We start from the raw sequence: 26,044 nt of genomic DNA on the forward strand, positions 1-26,044 counted from the left end.
CCCACATACCAAAAGACATACTGATAAGGATTTTAGATTGTGAGCCCCATCTGGGACAGCAATGATAATGTGTGCAAACTGTAAAGCGCTGCAGAGTATGTTGGCGCTATATTATATATAAAAAGATTATCATTAATAGGACAATTAGGTCTAGCTGTACCTTTCTTGAAATGAAATCATACTTTGTTGAAGCATGATTGTCGCCACGCAGCATTTAATCTTAGTTATGCCAGACGTATATTTTCAGTAGCCCAGGAGACACAGGCTATTGTCTGAACATTGACTATTAAATTTGTGTTTTTCTTCAGTAGGTCAAAAATCATAGACTGTTGTCATTTGAGTCTGAACATTGACTCTTGAAATGTATGTTTCTGAATGGTTGAAGGGCTGCTGTTTACATGTTATATCAGCACCTACAGTTATTGTGTTACTGTCTTTGAACAATAGGGACGCAGGGTCATTGAAAAATCGATGTTTACTAAGATTTTGATTAACCATTGTATAAGTTCATTTAGCTTGTTGACCTGCAAAACAGTGGAGGACAAACTATACAGATTGATTAAATACTCAAACTATGAGAGTTAATCTCATCCCACCTCCTCTCTGACCTGTGGATTATGACCTGAACCACATATGTGAATATAAAGAGGGATTTATATCATTCAGCAAGAACAAAACAAAGAAAAGACTGTACAAAATAACAGCCAGGACGCTATGGCTCCATAAAGAGATACACTACAGAACAACAGCCAAGACACCATGGCTGCATCAAGAGAAACACAGATTTGAAATTCTACAAGAAGACAGCTTAAGGGATCACAGTCCCAACTGGAGGATTACAGATCTGCTCTATTGATCATCAATGAACCCATGGATATGTTTAGGGAAGCCATATTGAGACACTCTGGTCACCAGGCCATATGGAGATGTTCAGAGAAGCCAGGTTGGGACCCTCCAGTCTCTTGGCCCCATCGAGATGTTCATAGAAGCCAGATTGGGACCCTCCGGTCACCTGGCCATGTGCTTCAGTGGACTGTCAGCTTCCTAAGCTTATTGTTACCTTCTTTCTGTGGGTGCCCGCCAAAAGCGGGGTGCCACAGGTGGGGGTAGTCGGCCCTGGAATCCCCGAAGTCATTGCTGTTCTAATCCTGTTGAGTCAACGGAAGGGTGAGACTCTGTAATTTTGCACCACCCTGGATATTTTGCTTTTACTACTCTATATGTTAGTGTCTGTTTGTGGTTCATTAAAGTATTGCCACACAGTTTTATCTTCACCCTATGTTGTCAGAGTAGTATTCTGTCCACAGGAAAGGGGAGTGGGTGTTCAGTGGGTTGAGCCCTGGTCCATGCAGCATCGAACAAGCAGATGAGGGCACACACTGACCCTCATGTCTCCACAATGATGCATTTCTTTTTTAAAAATCCTTAATGTGAATCCTAAAAAAATAACACCTAAAGTTAAAGTTCTAAATTATCCCTCTTAAAAATATACGGTACTCTGAAATACAGTGCCATGTTCACATCTATTGAGCTTTAGTTCCAGCTATCAAATATGAAGGGTTTGTCTAAAATTACAGGAAAGATATATATCTTGGTACCATGTTAGCCAGTAGATAGAAAAATATTTAGAATTGAGAGTCCTCAGTGGTTGATACCTTTTAATGGCTAACTGAAAAGATGGTAACAAATTGCAAGCTTTCGAGACTACACAGGTCTCTTCATCAGGCAAAGACTAAAAGAAATTCTGAAGAATCACATATTTATGCATGACATAGCACAGAAAAAAAAAAAAACATGGATAAGACAGGTGACATGAAGCAGAATTACCATGAGTGATAAACAGTTATGTCCATAAATATTGGACCACTTCTTAGAAAAGGAATGTTTTATTGTCCTCTGATTGGGGTCTGGGTCTGTTGTGATGACCCCCTCATAGTCTGAGGGGCAAGTTCCTTAGTTGATGTAAAAAGACATAAATCCATGCGACACATTCATTCCACCACTAAGACAGTAAAAGGTCGTCATCAGTTTATATTCCCAGACTCTTCTGTCTCTCTGAGTTTTGAAGTTACCTTTTAAACTAATAAAATTCATCCTCACCCACAATTACTTTGAATTTGACAAGAAGATCTATCTACAGGAGACTGGCACAGCAATGGGAAGTAAAATGGCCCCACAGTATGCAAATCTTTTTATGGCCAAGCTTGAAAGCGACTTTTTGTCCTCATGTCCCATCAGGCCTCTGGTGTAATACTGCTACATTGATGACATTTTAATCATCTGAACGGAGTCTGAACCACAGCTAAAGTTGTTCCATGAACAGTTTAATCAATTTCATCCTACCATCAACTTGACACTCAACTACTCCTGTACTGAAATTAACTTTTTGGACACCATCATTAAGCTGCAGAACAATAAAATAGAGACATCCCTGTATCATAAGCCAATCGACTGTCCAACATACCTTAAATTGGACAGTTTCCATCCAAAACACATAAAAAACTCCATTGTCTACAGCCAAGCCATCAGATACAATCGTATATGTTCCAGCCCAATGGATAGGGATGAACACCTTGGTCTCCTCAGAAAGACCTTTTTGAATCAGGGCTACCATCCAAGAACAATTGAAAACCAGATTACAAGAGCCACCAGAATATCAAGGAATCACCTGCTACATTACAAAGCTAAAGAAGAAAATAACCGGGTACCTCTAGTAGTTACCTACAATACCAATCTGGAGGTGCTAAGGGGAGCTGCACGGAAATTACAACCTTTACTATAAAAAGATGCCCGATTACAATCCATTTTTCCAGACCCCCCACTACTGTGTTTTAGACAGCCCCCAAATTTAAGAAGCATCATTGTCAAGAGCTCCCTGTCCTCTCCAACAGCTGCAGGTACCTTTCCTTGCAATCAGAAAAAGTGTAAAACCTGTCCATTTATAATGACCACGGACAAGATAAAGATCCCCAATTCACATCAGGACTACAAGATACCAGGTACTTTCAGCTGCTCACTTCTAATGTGGTGCACTTAATTATTTGTACTAAATGTCCAACTGGGGGTCTGTATGTGGGGGAGACAGGGCAGAAACTGAGAAGAAGGATGAACTCTCACCGCCATACAATAAGAGAAAAAAGAATGGATGTACTTGTGGCAATACATTTTTGTCTCCCAAATCATAACATTATGGACATGAAATTACTTGTGTTAAAAGGTAACTTCAAAACTCAGAGAGACAGAAGAGTCTGGGAATATAAACTGATGACGACCTTTGACTGTCTTAGTGGTGGAATAAATGTGTCGCATGGATTTATGTCTTTTTACATCAACTTAGAAACTTGCCCCTCAGACTATGAGGGGTCATCACAACAGACCCAGACCCCAATCAGAGGACAATAAAACATTCCTTATCTAAGAAGTGGTCCAATATTTATGGACATAACTGTTTATCACTCATGGTAATTCTGCTTCATGTCACCTGTCTTATCCATGTTTTTTTTTGTCTGTGCTATGTCGTGCATAAATATGTGATTCTTCATAATTTGTATTAGTCTATGCCTAATGAAGAGACCTGTGTAGTCTCGAAAGCTTGCAATTTGTTACCATCTTTTCAGTTAGCCATTAAAAGGTATCAACCACTGAGGACTCTCAATTCTAAATATTTTTCTGTCTAAAATTAGAAATTCGTGAGTGCTTTCTATAAAAAAAAAACAGCGCCATTCGTGTTATCTGCAACAGGAGACAAAACCGCTATGGCTCCGTTTTGAATATGATCAATTTACAGGATACTCTTGTAACCAATGCAAGATAAAGTCACAGGGCTCTGTCTATACATAAATGCAGTCCTGTTTAATGCCTTTTGTTTTTTCATTCTAAGTCCTAACTTATTTTATCTTTTCTGTTGACATAACCATATGAGGGCTTACAGTATTTATTGTGGGGTAAATTAAAGTTTAATTGATACTGTTCAGAAAAAAAAAACAAGTTTAGTGAAATGACAAAAAAATGCAATTCCTTTATGTTTTTGTTATGTTGTTCATTGTGCAGAAAAAAATGATCTGGAAATATGATTCTTCTGGTCAGGAGGATTACAGTGTGTTATAGGGGTGAATCCCTCCCCCCCAAGGGCAGAGACTACACCTTGTTGTTTCCGATATTAACTATTAATGTCAGACTTGACTATTAATAATTAATATACAACTTATTAAATTATATTTTACATCTTTCTGCTCCTTATGCTATTTGTGTAAGAATGATGATTAATTGAGATGAAAACATGTACTAATTAAGAATATTTATTACACATCAAAAGTCTACAGTTTTATTCTACAGACTTCATATACACATATATTTAACCCCATGCTGGTGACCATAACTATATATACACAGCGGGTACGGAAAGTATTCAGACCCATGTAAATTTTCCACTCTTTGTTTCATTGCAGCCATTTGGTAAATTCAGAAAAGTTCATTTTTTTCTCATTAATGTACACTCTGCACCCCATCTTGAATGAAAAAACAGAAATATAGAAATTTTTGCAAATTTATTAAAAAAGAAAAACTGAAATATCACATGGTCGCAAGTATTCAGACCTTTGCTCAGTATTGAGAAGAAGCACCCTTTTGAGCTAGTACAGCCATGCGTCTTCTTGGAAATGATGCACCAAGTTTTTCACACCTGGATTTGGGGATCTTCTGCCATTCTTCCTTGCAGATCCTCTCCAGTTCCATCAGGTTGGATGGTGAACATTAGTGGACGCCATTTTCAGGTCTCTCCAGAGATGCTCAATTGGGTTTAGGTCATGGCTCTGGCTGGGCCAGTCAAGAATGGTCACATAGTTGTTCTGAGGCCACTACTATGTTATTTTAGCTGTGTGCTACTTGGAACTAAACATCGTGCCCAAATGGTTGCATTGGCCCATTTTAATTTTTGTAACTCTTAACCCATTAACCCCGGAGGTGTTTTCATTTTTGCATTTTCTTTTTTTGCTCCCCTTCTTCCCAGAGCCATAACATTTTTATTTTTCTGTCAATATTGCCATGTGAGGGCTTGTTTTTTGCTCGAAGAATTGTACTTTTGAACAACACCATTGGTTTCAACATATCGTGCACTGGAAAAAAATTCCAAGTGCGGTGAAATAAAAAAAAAAGTTCAATTCCACAATTGTTTTTTGATTTGCTTTTATACTATGTTCACTAAATGCTAAAACTGACCTGCCATTATGATTCTCCAGGTTAATGCAAGTTCACAGAAACCAAACTGTCTAGGTTCTTTTTTATCTAAGTGGTGAAAAAAAATTCCCACGTTTGTAAAAAAAAAAAAAAGCGCCATTTTCCGATGATACCCATAGCGCCTCCATTTTTCGTGATATCACATTGTGTTAGGGCTTATTTTTTGCCTGCCAAGCTGATGTTGTTAAAGATACAATTTTGGTGCAGATATGATCTTTTGATGCCTGTTATTGCATTTTAATTTTAATTTAATTAAAACGTAATTCTGTCGTTTTTACTTTTTTCTCATTACGCCGTTTAGCGATCGGGTTAATTCTTTTTTATATTGATAGGTCGGGCGATTGTGAACGCGGCGATACTAAATACAGTCATATGAAAAAGTTTGGGCACCCCTATTAATCTTAAGCTTAATGTTTTATAAAAATGTTTTTTTTTGCAACTGCTATTTCAATTTCATATATCTAATAACTGTTGGACACAGTAATGTTTCTGCCTTGAAATTAGGTTTATTGTACTAACAGAAAATGTGCAATCTGCATTCAAACAAAATTTGACAGGTGCATAAGTATGGGCACCCTTATCATTTTCTTGTTTTAAATACTCCTACCTACTTTTTACTGACTTACTAAAGCACTTTTTTTGGTTTTGTAACCTCATTGAGCTTTGAGCTTCATAGCCAGGTCTATGCAATCATGAGAAAATCTACTTAAAGTGGCCACTTGCAAGTTGTTCTCCTGTTTGAATCTCCTCCGTAGAGTGGCATCATGGACTCCTCAAAACAACTGTCAAATGATCTGAAAACAAAGATTATTCAACATAGTTGTTCGGGGAAGGATACAAAAAGCTGTCTCAGAGGTTTAACCTGTCAATTTCCACTGTGAGGAACATAGTAAGGAAATGGAAGAACACAGTTACAGTTCTTGTTAAGGCCAGAAGTGGCAGGCCAAGAAAAACATCAGAAACGCAGAGAATAAGAATGGTGAGATCAGTCAAGGACAATCCTCAGGCCACCTCCAGAGATATGTAGCATCAACTTGCTGCAGATGGTGTCACTGTGCATCGGTCAACTATACAACATACTTTGCACAAGGAGAAGCTGTATGGGAGAGTGATGCGAAAGAAGCCGTTTCTGCAAGCACGCCACAAACCGAGTCGGCTGAGGTATGCAAAAGCACATTTGGAGAAGCCAATTTCTTTTTGGAAGAAGGTCCTGTGGACTCATGAAACCAAGATTGAGTTGTTTGGTAATACAAAAAGGCGTTATGCATGGCGGCAAAAAAACACAGTGCGTTGTATAGTTGACCGATGCACAGTGACACCATCTGCAGCAAGTTGATGCTGTAGCTCTCTGGAGATGGTCTGAGGATTGTCCTTGACTGATCTCACCATTCTTCTTCTCTGCCTTTCTGATGTTTTTCTAGGCCTGCCACTTCTGGCCTTAACAAGAACTGTACCTGTGTTCTTCCATTTCCTTACTATGTTCCTCACAGTGGAAATTGACAGGTTAAATCTCTGAGACAGCTTTTTGTATCCTTCCCCTGAACAACTATGTTGAATAATCTTTGTTTTCAGATCATTTGACAGTTGTTTTGAGGAGCCCATGATGCCACTCTTCGGAGGAGATTCAAACAGGAGAACAACTTGCAAGTGGCCACTTTAAGTAGCTTTTCTCATGATTGCATACACCTAGCTATGAAGTTCAAAACTCAATGAGGTTACAAAACCAAAAAAAGTGCTTTAGTAAGTCAGTAAAAAGTAGGTAGGAGTATTTAAAACAAGAAAATGATAAGGGTGCCCATACTTATGCACCTGTCAAATTTTGTTTGAATGCAGATTGCACATTTTCTGTTAGTACAATAAACCTAATTTCAAGGCAGAAATATTACTGTGTCCAACAGTTATTAGATACATGAAACTGAAATAGCTGTTGCAAAAAAAACCATTTTTATAAAACATTAAGCTTAAGATTAATAGGGGTGTCCAAACTTTTTCATATGACTGTATGTGTATGTTTGATTTTTTTATTGTTTTATTTTGAATAGGGCAAAAGGGGGGTGATTTGTACTTTTATATTTTTTTTTGTTTTTTTCATATTTTTTAAAAACATTTTTTTTTTACTTTTGGCAAGTTTCAGTTGTCTCCATAGGAGATTAGAAGCTGCCATAACCTGATTGCCTCTGCTACATACAGGCGATTACCAGATCACTTGTATGTAGCAGAATTGCTGACTTTCTAACCCATAGACGAGACGGGCACTGATGGGCGAGATTTCATGAAGTGCATGTTAAATGCCACTCTCAGAGTTTGACAGCAGCATTTAACAGGCTAACAGCCGCAGGTGGATCGCCATTCCACCCACGGCTGTTAGAAGCACATGTCAGCTGTTCCCGATGTCGGAAAGGGGTTAAAATGTAAAAAATGACAAAATATATATATATATACACTATTCAAAAAAATAAACGGAACACTTAAACAACAGAATATAACTCCAAGTAAATCAAACTTTTGTTTAATCAAACTGTCCACTTAGGAAGCAACACTGATTGACAATCAATTTCACATGCTGTTGTACAAATGGAATAGACAAGAGATGGAAATTATTGGCAATTATCAAGACACCCTCAATAAAGGAGTGGTTCTGCAGGTGGGGACCACAGACTACATCTCAGTACCAATGCTTTCTGGCTGATGTTTTGGTCACTTTTGAATGTTGGTTGTGCTTTCACACTCGTGGTAGCTTGAGACGGACTCTACAATCCACACAAGTGGCTCAAGTAGTTCAGCTCATCCAGGATTGCACATCAATGCGACCTGTTGCAAGAAGGTTTGCTGTGTCTGTCAGCGTAGTGTTCAATGGCTGGAGGCGCTACCAGGAGACAGGCCAGTACACCAGGAGACGTGGAGGTGGCCGTAGGAGGGCAACAACCCAGCAGCAGGCCACTACCTCAGCCTTTGTGCAAGGAGGAACAGGAGGAGCACTGTCAGAGCCCTGCAAAATGACCTCCAGCAGGCCACAAATGTGCGTGTGTCTGCACAAACGGTTAGAAACCGAGTCCATGAGGATGGTCTGAGTGCCTGACATCCACAGATGGGGGTTGTGCTCACAGCCCAACACCATGCAGGACGCTTGGCATTTGCCACAGATCACCAGGATTTCCAAATTCGCCACTGGTGCACTGTGCTCTTAATGCAGGACTATGCCAGACCTTATGTGGCTGGAGTGTGTCAGCACTTCCTGCAAAATGAAGGCATTGAAGCTATGGACTGAAAGGCCCAGTCCCCAGACCTGAATCCGATTGAACACATCTGGGACATCATGTCTTGCTCCATCCACCAACGTCACGTTGCACCACAGACTGTCCAGGAGTTGGCGGATACTTTAGTCCAGGTCTGGGAGGAGATCCCTCAGGAGACTATCCGCCGTCTCATCAGGAGCATGGCCAGGAATTGTTCAGTAGGGAGGTCATACAGGTACGTGGAGGCCACACACAATACTGAGCATCTTTTCCTTGTCATGAGGCATTTCCACTAAAGTTGGATCAGCCTGTAATTTCATTTTCCACTTTGATTTTGAGTATCGTTCCAAATCCAGACCTCCATGGGATATTCATTTTGAATTACATTGATGATTATTATGTTTTATTGCTCTGAACACATTCCACTATGCAATGAATAAAATTTTCCAACTGGAATATTTCATTCAGAGATATCTAGAATGTAGTATTTTAGTTTTCCCTGCATTTTTTGAGCAGTATATATATATATATATATATATATATATACTGTATGCACACACACACATGTGTGTATATATCTATATATATATAATTGTCTAAGGGGTACTTCCGCCTTTCTGTCGGAAACTTCCGTCACGGATATTCATTCGCTGATTGGTCTCGCCAGCTGCCTGTCATGGCTGCCGCGACCAATCAGCGACGGGCACAGTCCGATTAGTCCCTCCCTACTCCCCTGCAGTCACTGCCCGGCGCCCGCTCCATACTCCCCGCAGTCACGGCTCACACAGGGTTAATGCCGGCGGTAACGGACCGCGTTATGCCGTGGGTAAATCACTCCGTTACCGCCGCTATTAACCCTGTGTGACCAAGTTTTTACTATTGATGCTGCCTATGTTCCGGAGCTAAGGTTGGTGTGCGACAAGGACCTGCCATGACGTCTCGGTCATGTGACCGCGACGCCATCACAGGCCCTGCGTGCCTGCGCGAGAAGGACCTGCCGTGACATCACGGTCATGTGAGCACGACGTCATTGCAGGCCCTGCACGCATGTGCGAGAAGGACCTGCCGTGACGTCACGGTCATGTGACCGCGACGTCATCACACCCTCGGATCGGAAGCTGCCACCTGAACTGAACACAGGCGACAGCACTACAAGGGGCCCCTCGGAAGGTGAGTATATGTTTATTTTTTATTTTTTAACCTGTGACATACGTGGCTGGGCAATATACTATGTGGCTCTGTGCTGTATACTACGTCGCTGTGCAATATACTACGTGGCTCTGTACTGTATACTACGTCACTGGGCAATATACTACGTAACTGGGTAATATACTACGTGGCTGGACAATATACTACGTCCCTGGGCAATATACTACGTAACTGGGCAATATACTACGTGGCTGTATACTACGTCGCTGTGCAATATACTACATAACTGGGCAATATACTACGTGGCTGTGCAATATACTACGCCACTGGGCAATATACTACGTCACTGGGCAATATACTACGTCACTGGGCAATATACTACGTCACTGGGCAATATATACTACGTGGACATGCATATTCTAGAATACCCGATGCGTTAGAATCGGGCCACCATCTAGTATATATATATGTATATATATATATATATAAATATATATATATATACATTTTTGCCAAAAATACAAAGGAAATGTGTCATCTTTAACTCTAGCCCATTTAAAACTTAGTAAGGATACATTTATAAAAATGAAACAAAGCTTTAGCTCTGACATGACTCTGGATGAGCTGGTTCTGGCTCCTTCCTGGTTAAGTCTGGGTTATATTAGTCCGCCTCTCTTTTTTTCTGGGGCAGCTATTTAATGCTGGTAGTTCCTGGGTTCTTAGTCGGTTATACTTACGTCTACAGGGTTTGAGATAGCTGACCCAGGTTATTTGTCTGTAATTGTTGTTCCTCTGTGCGTGTGTGCCTTGCTGTGTATAACCCGGTTTGCCCCCTGACTACTGCCCCTGTTTTCTGCTTTGTACTTCTCTGTCTTTTTTGGCTTTCTGACCCCTTGGCTTGTCTCTGACTAACCTGCTGTTTTGCCCCTTGGTACCTCGTTCCCATCTGGCTCCCGACCCTCCGCTTATCCATTGACTACGTCTCTGTCTTAGTACTCCTGCGTTTTTTGTAGACTCTCCATTCTTGTGCGGTAGCTCCGCCCCAATCGTCCCTGCTGTTATCACGTGACCTACCTAGCTCAGGTCATGTGTTCACTGCGTGCCTCATTCCTCCCTCTCCCTGTGTTCCCTCTAGCTCCCCCTTAAGCTGCCTCTCTACTGCACCAGGCAGCGTCATTACAAGCTCTTTTAGTGATCATTTCAACTTTCTTTGTTGTTCACAATAACAATACTATTGATCAGGGGTGCCCAAACTTTTTCATGCCACTGTACATATACAGTCATATGAAAAAGTTTGGGCACCCCTATTAATCTTAAGCTTAATGTTTTATAAAAATAGTTTTTTTTGCAACAGCTATTTCAGTTTCATATATCTAATAACTGTTGGACACAGTAATGTTTCTGCCTTCAAATGAGGTTTATTGTACTAATAGAAAATGTGCAATCTGCATTCAAACAAAATTTGACAGGTGCATAAGTATGGGCACCCTTATCATTTTCTTGTTTTCAATACTCCTACCTACTTTTTACTGACTTACTAAAGCACTTTTTTGGGTTTTGTAACCTCATTGAGCTTTGAACTTCATAGCTAGGTGTATGCAATCATGAGAAAAGCTACTTAAAGTGGCCACTTGTAAGTTGTTCTCCTGTTTGAATCTCCTCCAAAGAGTGGCATCATGGGCTCCTCAAAACAACTGTCAAATGATCTGAAAACAAAGATTATTCAACATAGTTGTTCAGGGGAAGGATACAAAAAGCTGTCTCAGAGGTTTAACCTGTCAATTTCCAATGTGAGGAACATAGTAAGGAAATGGAAGAACACAGGTACAGTTCTTGTTAAGGCCAGAAGTGGCAGGCCAAGAAACACATCAGAAAGGCAGAGAAGAAGACTGGTGAGATCAGTCAAGGACAATCCTCAGACCACCTCCAGAGAGCTGCAGCATCAACTTGCTGCAGATGGTGTCACTGTGCATCGGTCAACTATACAACGCACTTTGCACAAGGAGAAGCTGTATGGGAGAGTGATGCGAAAGAAGCCGTTTCTGCAAGCACGCCACAAACAGAGTCAGCTGAGGTATGCAAAAGCACATTTGGAGAAGCCAATTTCTTTTTGGAAGAGGGTCCTGTGGACTCATGAAACCAAGATTGAGTTGTTTGGTAATACAAAAAGGCGTTATGCATGGCGGCAAAAAAACACAGTGCGTTGTATAGTTGACCGATGCACAGTGACACCATCTGCAGCAAGTTGATGCTGCAGCTCTCTGGAGATGGTCTGAGGATTGTCCTTGACTGATCTCACCATTCTTCTTCTCTGCCTTTCTGATGTTTTTCTAGGCCTGCCACTTCTGGCCTTAACAAGAACTGTACCTGTGTTCTTCCATTTCCTTACTATGTTCCTCACAGTGGAAATTGACAGGTTAAATCTCTGAGACAGCTTTTTGTATCCTTCCCCTGAACAACTATGTTGAATAATCTTTGTTTTCAGATCAATTGACAGTTGTTTTGAGGAGCCCATGATGCCACTCTTCAGAGGAGATTCAAACAGGAGAACAACTTGCAAGTGGCCACTTTAAGTAGCTTTTCTCATGATTGCATACACCTAGCTATGAAGTTCAAAGCTCAATGAGGTTACAAAACCAAAAAAAGAGCTTTAGTAAGTCAGTAAAAAGTAGGTAGGAGTATTTAAAACAAGAAAATGATAAGGGTGCCCATACTTATGCACCTGTCAAATTTTGTTTGAATGCAGATTGCACATTTTCTGTTAGTACAATAAACCTCATTTCAAGGCAGAAACATTACTGTGTCCAACAGTTATTAGATATATGAAACTGAAATAGCTGTTGCAAAAAAAAAACAATTTTTATAAAACATTAAGCTTAAGATTAATAGGGGTGCCCAAACTTTTTCATATGACTGTATATATATATACTAGATGGTGGCCCGATTCTAACGCATCGGGTATTCTAGAATATGCATGTCCACGTAGTATATATTGCCCAGTGACGTAGTATATTGCCCAGTGACGTAGTATATTGCCCAGTGACGTAGTATATTGCCCAGTGGCGTAGTATATTGCACAGCCACGTAGTATATTGCCCAGTTATGTAGTATATTGCACAGCGACGTAGTATACAGCCACGTAGTATATTGCCCAGTTACGTAGTATATTGCCCAGGGACGTAGTATATTGTCCAGCCACGTAGTATATTGCCCAGTTACGTAGTATATTGCCCAGTGACGTAGTATACAGTACAGAGCCGCGTAGTATATTGCACAGCGACGTAGTATACAGCACAGAGCCACATAGTATATTGCCCAGCCACGTATGTCACAGGTTAAAAAATAAAAAATAAACATATACTCACCTTCCGAGGGGCCCCTTGTAGTGCTGTCGCCTGTGTTCAGTTCAGGTGGCAGCTTCCGATCCGAGGGTGTGATGACGTCGCGGTCACATGACCGTGACGTCACGGCAGGTCCTTCTCGCACATGCGTGCAGGGCCTGCAATGACGTCGTGCTCACATGACCGTGATGTCACGGCAGGTCCTTCTCGCGCAGGCACGCAGGGCCTGTGATGGCGTCGCGGTCACATGACCGAGACGTCATGGCAGGTCCTTGTCGCACACCAACCTTAGCTCCGGAACATAGGCAGCATCAATAGTAAAAACTTGGTCACACAGGGTTAATAGCGGCGGTAACGGAGTGATTTACCCACGGCATAACGCGGTCCGTTACCGCCGGCATTAACCCTGTGTGAGCCGTGACTGCGGGGAGTATGGAGCGGGCGCCAGGCAGTGACTGCAGGGGAGTAGGGAGGGACTAATCGGACTGTGCCCGTCGCTGATTGGTCGCGGCAGCCATGACAGGCAGCTGGCGAGACCAATCAGCGAATGAATATCCGTGACGGAAGTTTCCGACAGAAAGGCGGAAGTACCCCTTAGACAATTATATATATAGATATATATATATATATATATATATATATATATACAGTATGTATATATATATATATATATATATATACATATATATATATACACACACACACATACAGTGGGGAGGATAAGAATTTGATACACTGCCGATTTTGCAAGTTGTACCACCTACAATGAGTGGAGAGGTCTGTAATTTTTATCGTAGGTGCACTTCAACAGTGAGAGACAGAATCTAAAATTAAAACACAGAAAATCACATTGTATGAGTTTTAAATAATTAATTTGAATTTTAATGGCAGAATTCTGGCTCTTACAGACCTGTTAGTTTTTGTTTAAGAATCCCTCCTATTCTGCACTCATTAGCTGTATTAATTGCATCTGTTTGAACTCGTTACCTGTATAAAAGACACCTGTCCACACAATCAATCACAATCCAACCTCTCCACCATGAACAAGACTAAAGAGCTGTCTAAGGATACCAGTAACAAAATTGTAGACCTGCACAAGACTGGGATGGGCTTCATGACAATAGGCAAGCAGCTTGGTTGGAACAATTATTAGAAAATGGAAGAAACACAAGATGACTGTCAATTAGTGATGAGCGAATATACTCGTTACTTGAGATTTTCCGAGCACGCTCGGGTGGTCTCCGAGTATTTGTAAGTGCTCGGAGAGTTAGTTTTCCTTGCAGTAGCTGAATGATTTACATCTGTTAGCCAGCTTGATTAGCAACCCCCACAACTAGCAACCAGGCAACCCCCACATGTACTTATGCTGGCTCGTAGCTGTAAATCAGCTTTGGCGATGGAAACTAAATCTTCGAGCACTTACAAATACTCAGAAGACACCCGAGCATGCTCGGGAAATCTCGAGTAACGAGTGTATTCGCTCATCACTACTGTCAATCTTCCTCGGTCTGAGGCTCCATGCAATATCTCGCCTCGTGGGGTAAAGATGATTCTGAGAAAAGTCAGGAATCAGCCCTGAACTGCTTGGGATGACCTGGTCACTAACCTGAAGAGAGCTGGGACCATAGTCTCAGACATTATTGTTAGTAACACACTGCACCATCATGGATTACAGTCCTGCAGGTCACACAAGGTCTCATTCATGCCAACACATGTCCAGACCCGTTTGAAGTTCACCAATGACCATCTGGATGATCATGATGAGGCATGGTAGAAGGTTGTGTGGTCAGTTGAGACCAAAATAGAACTTTTTAGTATGAACTCCATTCGCGGTGTTGGGAGGAAGGAAAAGATGAGTGCAACCCCAAGAACACTGTCCCAACTGTGAAGCATGGTGAGGGAAACATCATACTTTTTGGGTGCTTTTCTGCAAATTGGACAGGACTATTGCACCGTATTGAAGGGAGGATGGATGGGGTTATGTTTTGCGAGATTGTGGCCAACAACCTCCTTACCTCAGTAATAGCATTGGCTGGGTCTTCCAGCATGACAATGACCCGAAACACACTGCCAGGGCAACTAAAGAGCGGCTCCATAAGAAGCATTTCAAGGTCCTTGAGTGGCCTATCCAGTCTCCAGACCTGAACCCCATAGAAAATCTTTGGAGGGAGCTGAAACTCAATATTGCTCAGCTACAGCCCCGAAACCTGAAAGATCTGGAGAAGATCTGTATACAGGAGTGGGTCAAAATCCCTGTGTGCAAACTTGATCAAGAACTAGAGGAAGCTGTAATTGCAAAGAAAGGTTACTGTACCAAATATAAAGTTCTTCTTTTCACTGTATCAAATACTTATTTCATAGAATAAAATGCAAATTATCCCCTTCCCAATATGCGCCGTACATATACTGCTCTGCGGGAACGTCACTCCTGCAAACAGAAGTATATGTACGGCATCTCGATCACATGGCCTCACACATAGCGCCACAGCGATTGGGTGTGGGTATCAGCTATGTGTGAGAGCTGACACCCTGCAGCAATAGCCACGAACGGTGCTAGCACCAGTCGCGGGCGTTTAACCCCTCTGATGCCGCTATCAATAGTAGCACACAGGACGGGGGCTCCCTGAGTGCTTCCATCAGGACAACGCAAACCGTTGAGACCCCCGGCCCCGAAACGGCTGCAGGGTTTTTCAGGGTCCCGAAGTAAGGTTGCTTGTAAGCGCCTGCTCACAGCAGAAAAATAAAAAAGTTATAGCTCTCAGAATAAAGCGATGAAAAATTAATAATTTTTTCTATAAAATAGTTTTTATTGTGTAAAAGCGAAAACATTAAAAATATATATATAAATGAGGTATCACTGTAATCAGACTGACGCAAAGAATAAAGAAAAAAAACAATTCCTGAATTACTGTTTTTTGTCTTTCTGCCTCCCAAACAACAGAATAGAAAGCGATCAAAAAATATCATGCGCCCAAAAGTGGTACCAATAAGATTGTCAACTCGTCCTACAAAAAACAAGCCATAACATGACTGTCGGCCGAAATATGGAAAAATTATAGCTCTCAAAATATGGGGATGCAAAAATTAGTTTTTGCAATAAAAGGCGTCTTTTAGTGTGTGACAGAAGCCAAACATAAAATCCCAATAGTGGGTTCTGCTGTTCTGGCACCTCTGGGGCTCTGCCAATATGACATGGCATACTCAAACCAATGCAGCAAAATCTGCACTGCAATACGGTGCTTCTTTCCCTTCTGAGCTTTGCATTGTGCCTCAAAAGTAGTTTTCGACCACATATGGTCAACTCAGGAGAAATTGCAGAACAAATTTTGGGGTCCATTTTCTCCTGTTACCCTTGTTTATCGTATGAGATAAACATTTTTATATTTTGCCGGATCTGACTTTCTTTTTATTTTTTTAATGTCGATTTTTTTACATTTTTCAGTTTTTGTTATAATCATTCATTTTTTTTTTTTTGTAGTTTTCTGCAGGGATTTGAACTAGCGACTTTCTAATAACTGAACCCATAAACCTGCACCTGGTTTGTGATATACCTGTGCTTCACATCTTGGGAAGGGGTCAAAACTGCCTTATAGAAATACTGACATTGTTATTCATAGCAAGCAATCCCAGATCAACTTTCATTTCTTGAACTTAGTTCAAAAAGTGAAAACTACATAGGGAATTGTTTTGTTTTGCAAGATAAAGCTTTCATAAATGAGACCTGTAAAAAAAGTCAGAAGAGGCTACAAAGGAGCAGCTCACCAAATATACTTACCGTAGGTGTTCACAAATGGAAGAAGGACCCTACTGCTTCATTGCTGGCTTTAGGCCAGACTTATTGTTTTTTCACTTAATATAAGCTTTGTTGAAAGGAAAGGCGCTAACATCTTTATGCCTCATGCCTCGCATTGTATATAATTCTATAATTCCCTCTTTTAAGTTTCATGAACATTTTTAGGCTTAAAACGTGTAATATGCTATTATTTTTTTTCTCTGAATTATATGGATATATGAAATGCAAGAATTAATATAAAAGCATTTAAGGGGTTTTCTACCTACTTACGTGCATGGCTTATACAGTTGATCTCTTACAGGTTAAAGCGTCTTTATCCCACAAAAATAACTAGTTATCGAGGTTCATAGCACACGATTGGAAAAAGAAAAAAAAGCACCAATTGTGAAATTTATTTTTAAAAACAGTTTTATGTTTTTTTACAGGTCAAATTCGGGGACCAGAAAGAAGAGAAGACACAGGTGAGAGATTTGCGTTCTAATTAATATTGTTATTGTTAACTGGAGTATAAGTTGGTATATATCCAATGTTTAGGAGCATGTTCTCACTGGCCATTAAACAAAACCTAAGGCAAGAACAACATAACCATATACAGTACCTTGCTATAAGTAAGTAAAAAGCAATAGTGCATATAAATAACATAGGGTACTTAGTAAACACTGTTGTTGATAAAAAGAGTAAAATCATTCCCAACAGCACCAAGGTGTACCCAGTCGGGATGGTCCTAACTTCTAGTATTAAAACCTTACCATGTGTTAACGTAGCTTCAGTGTGAATGAGGGTCGATCAGGATCGGGCGCAACTATGGACACCCAGCAATGGGAAGCTATGTAAACGTAATGTCCAGCTCAAAGAAAGGGAGGCATGCATGCACTGAGTGCAAGAACCTAAAGCAAAACCCAAAGAAATGAACTGCAGTATAGGTTGGTATGCATGCAACATGTAGGAGCATGTTCACACTGGCCATTAAACAGATAAAATCTTAGATAGAAACAGAATTAACTTATACCCTGCTTAGTAAAAAGCAACAGTGCATATAAATAACAGAGTACTTAGTAAACACCATTTTTTTTTTTAAAAAAGCGTAAAAACCATCCAACCCGCACCAAGATGTATCCAAATTGTCTCTTATTCACATTGAGGTCATTTTTAACTATTTGGTATTTTAATACTAAATGTTAGGACTGTCCTGCCTGGGTACACCTTGGCGCTGAGATATGAACACTGGAAGATCAAACACCAGGAATACACTATCCGTTTTAATTGAAAAGTCACATAGTTCTAAAAAATAATTTTCCTCTTTTATTCAGGTGTAGGGTCTAATGTACGTGTTCTTTCTAGGGTCTATTTTTAGAAGGCCGGGTCTGGAGATATTTTTGGGGTGTTTTTACTGTTTATTTACGGGACCTGTTTTAATTTAACGTGTCTGCATTCATAGGTTTGGTTGGGTCTGTTTATTTCAGTCTGATCTGAGGCTATATTTTGGGATGCAGTCTTCTTTTTTTATTTGGTCTTTAATCTCTGTCTCTTTATTCTGGGGTGGTCTGTTGTGTGACAAAATATATATGCAGTGCTTGTGACTGATTACAGTAGGTTTCAGATGTTTGGAGGTATGGCCTATGTAAATAGCAGGCATATATTAAATCAATTTGGAACGCTGCAAATGAAACCTCTTCTTGGAATCTCAGAACTTAAAATTTGCCGTCAGTATAAAATAATCTCTGTACATGCAGCCTAGTTGTGAACCAGTGATTGGTAGCGCTGGAGCCTGACAAGGTAAATAAACCACCAGACACAAGTTACTTAACTCAGAAATGTGCCCTTTAATCCTTTCTCTTATAGAGACTACCAGTAATGTTCCCATTAACCTCTTTTCTACATGACCTAAACAGTATCATATTGAATTGTATGTCTTGGCACAATTAGCCTTATCTGTTGAGTTCACCAAAATTCCATGTCCCAACTCTCCTGAACTCACACTCTTAGGAGTATCTCACATGCAGAATGGGATCATGACAAGTTGAAGTTAGCTGGCTAGTAGCATATAACTTGTTTGGCTGGACACATTGAGAATCAGTCGACGAGAAAATCTTTAAAGAAGCACTCCAATCCATATGTTGTTTTTCTAAATTTGTGTATTTAATAAAAAAAAGGCCATTCTGCTCCGCTTCTCTCTCTGAAGTCACTGCAATTGCAACCAGCTGGCTCACTCTATGCCACGTCACCAGGATATGTTCGTACTGTATGGTTGGGCATAGAAGACTGCCATTTAACTATGTACTACTAAACAAATCCCTTAAACAAAGCCATGAAGTCATCATGTATAAAACACCTACAAACAAAACTTCACACAAGGCCAAATAAAAATAAACACGATCTTTATTAGAAAAAGTATTATAATATAGATATTAAAAAATGGGCAAAACCACAAGCACAAGAACAAAAGGGTGGGTATCCCAGGGAGTAAACCAACAGCAATGTGTATACACGAATAAATACAATCAAATAAGTTAAAATACTGATATATATACACAATGAGATCAAAATGGTACTATGTAACTATGCACCCAAGGCGCATGTAAGCGCCACATCATAAAACATTATTCATACCAGTGTATGTACAAGCAATGGATATAGTTACCTGCGGAGTACTCCTGGGGGACCCACCACACCCGATGCGCGTTTCGCTCTGAAATGCTTCGTCCAGGGGTTTTATGTATTGCAATACTGTTGCATTGCTGTAAATAGAAGAAGTAATCAGATGATGGAATCCCATAGCAGAAAGGTTTAATTGGACGCCCCAAAAAACAACAACAAAAAATAATATGAATAATATTCAGCAGGATCAGAAGAGCATATCTCACATCTTTGCAGTCCTTACAAACTAATTTTCCTCCTACTGAAGCCCTAGATTCCCTTTTCATTGCACCTATAAAGTATGATGCCAACAAAAGTGCCCCCCAAACGCCGTTTGATACCTCCACAGTAACCACCACACGCACAGTATGATGACCCTACTATACCCCACCTCAGCTTCCCCGGAAAAGTATGGTGACCCCAACACCATATGATCCCCCAACTGTGAGCTCCACACAGCCCTTCCTGCAGTATAATTGGCCTACATACTGTATGATCCCCCAACTGTGTCCTCCACAGAGGCCTCCATGCAATATAATGGGTCTACATACAGTATAATTGCACACCTCACCACACTGTATAATGTTCCCCACTTGCTCTCCAAACAGTAAAATAGTAGCCACACAGCCCTCCACCCAGTATGATGGACCCACACAAACCTTCAAACTGTATAACTACTTGCATACAGTATAATGGCCCCTACTTAGCCGTTCATAAAGTATAAAGGCTACCACATATCCCTCCAGATATTATAATGCCCCCAAACAGCCCTTCAAATTTTATAATGACATCCACATAGCTCTCCAGATATTATAATAGGCCCCATAGTCCTCCATATAGTATATTCCACCCCATAATCCTCCATATAGTATACTTCACCCCACAGTCCTCCATACAGTGTAATGCACTCCGCATAGTCCTTGACATAGTATAATGGACCTCTTAGTCCTCCATGTATAATAATGCATTCTCCATAAGTTTCCATATAGCATAATGCACCTCATAGTCCTCCATATCATATAATGCACTCCCCATAGTCCTCTATACAGTATAATGCACCCCATTGTCCATGCACTCATCATCTCCCTTCTTGAATGCTGCAACCTCCTGTTTTGTGGTTCCTTTCTACCACTCTCACGCCCCTTCGATCTATCCTAAACTCTGCTGCCAGACAAATCCACCTGTCCCCCTGCTATTTCATGACCTCTCCCCTCTGCCAATCCCTTTAATGACTCTCCATTACCCAGAGACTCCAGTTCCTTAACCACACAAAGCCATCCACGACCTGTCTCCTCCATAAATCTGTAACCTAGTCTTCCGGCACTTACCTGCACACAACCTCTGATCCTCACAATATCTCCTTCTCTACTCTTTTATCTCCTCTTCCCATAAGCTCATACAAAATTTCTCCTGTGCATCCCCCCTACTCTGGAACTCTACCCCAACACATCAGACTCTATCCCAACACATCAGAATCTTGCCTACCATGGAAACCTTCAAAAGGAACCTGAAGACCTACCTCTTCCAACAAGCTTACAACCTGCAGTTACCCTCGCTACACCATACCGCTGTATGACCAGCTCTACCCATACCTACTTTTTCCTCACCCATCCCTTGTAGAACGTGAGCCCTCATGGGCGGGGTCATCTTTCCTCCTGTAACAGTCGTGACTTCTATTGTTTAAGATTACTGTATTCATTTTTATTATGTTTACCCCTTTTCATATATAAAGTGCCATGGAATAAATGTCTCTATAATAATAAATAATAGAGTAATAATAATAGCCCTCCATACAGTTTAAGCACTCCATAGTCCTCCATACAGTAGAATGTACTCCCTGTAGTCTTCCATATAGTATAATGCACTCCCCATATTCCTCCATACAGTATAATGCACTCCCCATAGTTCTACATAGTGTATAATGCACTCCATAGTCTTCCATGCAATGTAATGTACTCCATAGTCATTCATATGGTAAAATGCACTCCCCATAGTCCTCCATATAGTATAATGTACTCCCCATATTCCTCCATACAGTATAATGCACTCCATAGTCTTCCAGCAGTGTAATGCACTCCATAGTCATTCATATGGTAAAATGCACTCCCCATGTTCCTCTATACAGTATAATGCACCCCATAGTCTTCCATACAGTGTAATTCACTTTATAGTCATCCAGACACTATACTGGACCTGAAAGTCCTTCATACAGTATAATACACTCCATAGTCCTACATACAGCATAATGCACTCCCCATAGTCCTCCTTATAGTATAATGCACTCCCCTTAGTTCTCCATATAGTATAATGCACCTCATGGTCATCCATATAATATAATACACTCACCATAGTCATTAATACAGTATAATATCACCCCTTGGCCTTCCATACAGTATAATGCACTCCCCATAGTCCTCCATACAGTATAATGCACCTCATAGTCATTCATATAGTATAATGCACTTCCCATAGCCCTCCATACAGTATAATAAACCCCATAGTCCTCCATATAGTATAATGCACTTCCCATAGTCCTTCATACAGTAGAATTCACTCCCCATAGTCCCCCATATAGTATAATGCACCCCATAGTCCTCCATATAGTATAATGCACTCCCCAAAGTCCTCCATACAGTATATAATGCACCCCCATACTGTATGAAGGACTTTGGGGAGTGCATTATATTATATGGAGGACTATGGCATACTCTTCGTTGCTGTTTAAAGAGAGCATCGCTTAGCTTTACCTCGTTCCCAGCCTTCCCAATTGATACAACCAGATTTGCATCTATAACCATACATTCCCTGTCTTTACACGCTTTTAACAGATTAACATGATATAGTTGCCCAGGTTTCCTTTTCCTGGGCTGATATACCCTGTAATTCATCTCCCCAACCTTTTCCCAGATTTCATATGGCCCTTGCCACTAGGTCATGAGCTTACTTTCTGTGGTTGGCATTAAAACTAGTGGCTTTTCTAATGTACGCTCTGCTCTGTGCTGCCTGGGCATCCACTAGATGTTTCTTGACAATCAACATCACAGCCATGGTCCTGCATACTCACCACATGTTCTATTATGCTTTTATGGAGAGTAGGCTCCTGTTCCCATTTCTCTTTGGCTATGTCCAGCAGGCCACTGGGATGTCTACCGTATAATAGTTTGAATGGAGAGAACCCCATTGAGGCCTGCAGTACCTTTCGGACATCAAACGTTAAATAGTGCATTAACATATCCAAATCCTTCACATCTTTGGAGACCACTTTCCTTAGCATAGATATAAGGGTCTTGTTAAATCTTTCTACTAGACCATCGGTCTGTGGGTGGTACACCGACGTGCATAATTGTTTTATTTGGAGCAGTTTACACAATTCCTTTGTAATCTTAGACATAAAAGGAGTCCCCTGATCCGTAAGGATCTCCTTAGGTAGTCCAAGGCGACAGAACATGGAGAACAGGTCCCTGGCAATAAGTTTAGCCAAGGTGTGATGAAGCGGAATTGTCTCCTGGTAATGAGTAGCGTAGTCTACTACCAGTAATATGGGTTGGTGCCCACAGGCTAACTTTACTATGGACCCTACCAGATCCATAGCTCAAAAGGTACCTCTATAATAGGCTGAGGAACCAATGGACTATTTAAACTTGCGGTGGGTGTGGTCAGCTGACACTCTGGGCATGACTCAAAAAACCTCAATACCACAATAAGCTCTTGCATCTTTTTAACTCTTAGGTGACTACCCAGCATGTGTATGTGGCAAATTTAGAGCACCGCCTGGAGGTAGGATTTTGGCACTTCCATCTGTTTCACTACTTCGTCCCGGATTTTGTAAACCCAAAATGGCAACACCTGGTTGACTGCCATACATGGAAAAAACGCTTCTGCCCGTGGTTGCTGAGCCACATCGATAAGCTTTTCCTGTGCTTGGGTCAGAGTGGGATCCTGGAGCTGGGCTGTCCCAAAAGTCCCCCGGGGTATTTCTAGCCCCGGGATTGACGTGGTCTCCTCAACCTCTCCTGCCAACACCTCTAGGGTAAACCTGTCAGATTTACTCTCTTTCCCTATGAGGGTGACCCCTACAGGTGGGTATCCCTGACTCGAGATCTTTGGGTTCCACGCCCAGACAGACATTTACCCTGGAAGGTTTAATTTTACTTTCCTACAGGGGCACGGAAGAGGGACAAGTCTCTTCCCAAAACAGTCCCGCAAGGAAGGGTCTTCACTCCAAAGACATGCTTAACCTCCCTGAAAAGAAAAGATAACCTGTGCCATTGGATACTCGCGGAGTTCGCCGTGTATACAAATGACCCCGACTTGCTCCACTACCATCCTGCAGATCTTGCCAAAAATAAACGCTCATGTCAAGTTTTCCTAAATAGCTTAATCAAGTTCACACTCTCCTTTATTTTGCTTTATAACCACAGATGTGGCTGTAATTACATTGCACTCCCCCGGATTTAGTATGCTATTATGCTCATCCTGGGGGACAAATAGCGACCCTATATGATTCCCTTCACTGCCTCATAATATATGTATATATCTCTTAAAACGGTAAAATAGTAGCCATAAAAACGTAAACTGGCCAAGCAAAGTCCCATCACATAACTGAATTGAATGTACAAATGTAGAGATAAAAACTACAGGTTTTAAAAAATAGTGCCACTAACCAATATTTATTTTGTTGCAAATCTCCAATTTCTTTTTAACTGCTAAAATAAAAAAATTGAAAACTATACTTTTGGTATGATTGCATTGTAATTTTACTGACTTGAAGAATCCAATTGCCACGTTGTTTTTACCATACATTGATCACCGTAAAAACAAAACTCAAAGCACATTGGAGGAGTTGTTTTTTTATGATTTCATTGCATTTGAAATCTTTTTCTGTTTTCCAGTACATAGTATGGTGAAATGGATGTTGTCATTCAAACTACAATTCATGATGCAAAAAAACAAGCACTCATGGCTATGTCAACAGAAAAATAAAAAAAGTTACGATTCTTGGAAGAAATTGAGGAATAAAATGAAAGTGCAAAAACAAAAATTGGCTGCATCAGGAAGGAGTTAGTTCCTCAGGGGTGGGTACAAATAATGAGTATTTGGGAGCACAAATACAAGAGAATTATTACTTTATAAAAGGCACACTGGGAGGCATTGCTACAATGTGGGGCACTATGGAGCAGTAATAAGGTGTGTACTCAGAAGTTGGTAATTTTTACTGTTTGGGGTAACTGAGAAAGTCACCATTACTGTGCATGTTCACTATTACTGTGTGGCATATAAAAGGTAGCCCTATTCATTTACGGGGTACAAAAGGAAATATGTGGTGCACTCTTGTTATCTAGCTGCACAACTAATTTTGGCCAAATATGGGACACTGTCTAGCACAAATAATATTGGGGGCACTATTAATCTGGCATTATTGTTTTCAAGGGTGCTGTCAGTGTGTCATTTTTTGGAGACGGGTTATTTTTTCCTTTTGGGCTCCTAATCCTTTAAGACCCCAATGTCTCTAAAAGTGCTAGCGATCAGTGCTTTAGAACTGTGCATACATCCCTCTCAAATTTTAAAATTGTGTATACAATATTTGGGTCCCCAGTTTGAATTTTGCTCAGATCCACAATTTGTCTTAAATTACATATTTATATTTCGATATTTAGCTTTATTGTCCTAATTTTCAGAGTCATTAGATAACGTTTCTAGCTGCTAAGAAGCATTTGATCCCCAAGGTTTTGTTTAAAACGCCTTGACAAGGAAGATATACCAGAAAATGTAATAAAGCTCTATAAAGAGTAATTTGTATGCAGTATATTTTAATGGATTTTGACATAGTGCTGAAATATATGAGAAATAAACCTGGCAAATACAGTAACTAATCATTAATAATATAATAAAATGTCATAAATACAGAAGCTGGCACAATAAAAAGGCATTATTTGCAAACAGGATATAAATTTTAATGTCTGTGTGTCAGGTCCTCTACATCATGTTATCCTATCTATACATACATACAATAGAGGAAGAATAATGACTTCAGGTTGTAACAAAACACTCCGGGATCGCCTTTGCTGGGGTCAAAGGTCACGTGGTTTGTGCATTAAACTCTGAGGCGACAGCAGGTTTCCAAGTAGATTGACCTCAGGTCAGGTTTATTAAAGTGAAAGCAAATACAGAAAACAAAACATAAAAATAAATCCTTGCCTGTCCGGCGCTAACTATACAAATACGTTCCTATCTAACAACTGGGGGGCTTCTCCCACCCAGCTAACATTACACAGGTCACGAGCACAGCTCTCACTCACGGTTGTCTCACACAGACAGGCATTCTGTGTGCCCCAGGCTGACACCTGAAACCTCCAGCTGGTCAGCCTTTATTCCTGCACTTATTAACCCCTCGGTATCCTGAAGATACTGAGCGGCCTAATTCACATAGGACAAATACCTGGGCGAGATATACCTGCCCCCGACTACCAGACCGACATGACTCTTACAAGATATATTAAGAGTTCTCTGTATTCTGTGTAGGTGGATAAAGAAATATGTACAGGTCTTAAAGGGAATCTGTTTTCAGGATTTCACCCCCAAAGTATTTACAAGTTCTTCTCACTAAATTAGAATATCATCAAAAAGTTAATTTATTTCAGTTCTTCAATACA

General features: G+C 40.6%; 1 protein-coding gene across 4 annotated transcripts in view; it reads left to right on the forward strand.

Annotated features, from left to right (window-relative positions):
- SRRM3 (serine/arginine repetitive matrix 3) overlaps nucleotides 1-26,044 on the forward strand; it is a 678,443-nt gene that overhangs the window by 549,938 nt on the left and 102,461 nt on the right. For all 4 annotated transcript variants that reach the window (XM_077296283.1, XM_077296282.1, XM_077296284.1 and 1 more), the window contains exon 9: nucleotides 17,180-17,215. In XM_077296283.1, the coding sequence (XP_077152398.1) occupies nucleotides 17,180-17,215 (36 nt within the window). The remainder of the gene's footprint in view (nucleotides 1-17,179; nucleotides 17,216-26,044) is intronic.

This window comes from Ranitomeya variabilis, chromosome 3 (genome assembly GCF_051348905.1).
Source record: "Ranitomeya variabilis isolate aRanVar5 chromosome 3, aRanVar5.hap1, whole genome shotgun sequence".
NCBI lineage: Eukaryota > Metazoa > Chordata > Amphibia > Anura > Dendrobatidae > Ranitomeya > Ranitomeya variabilis.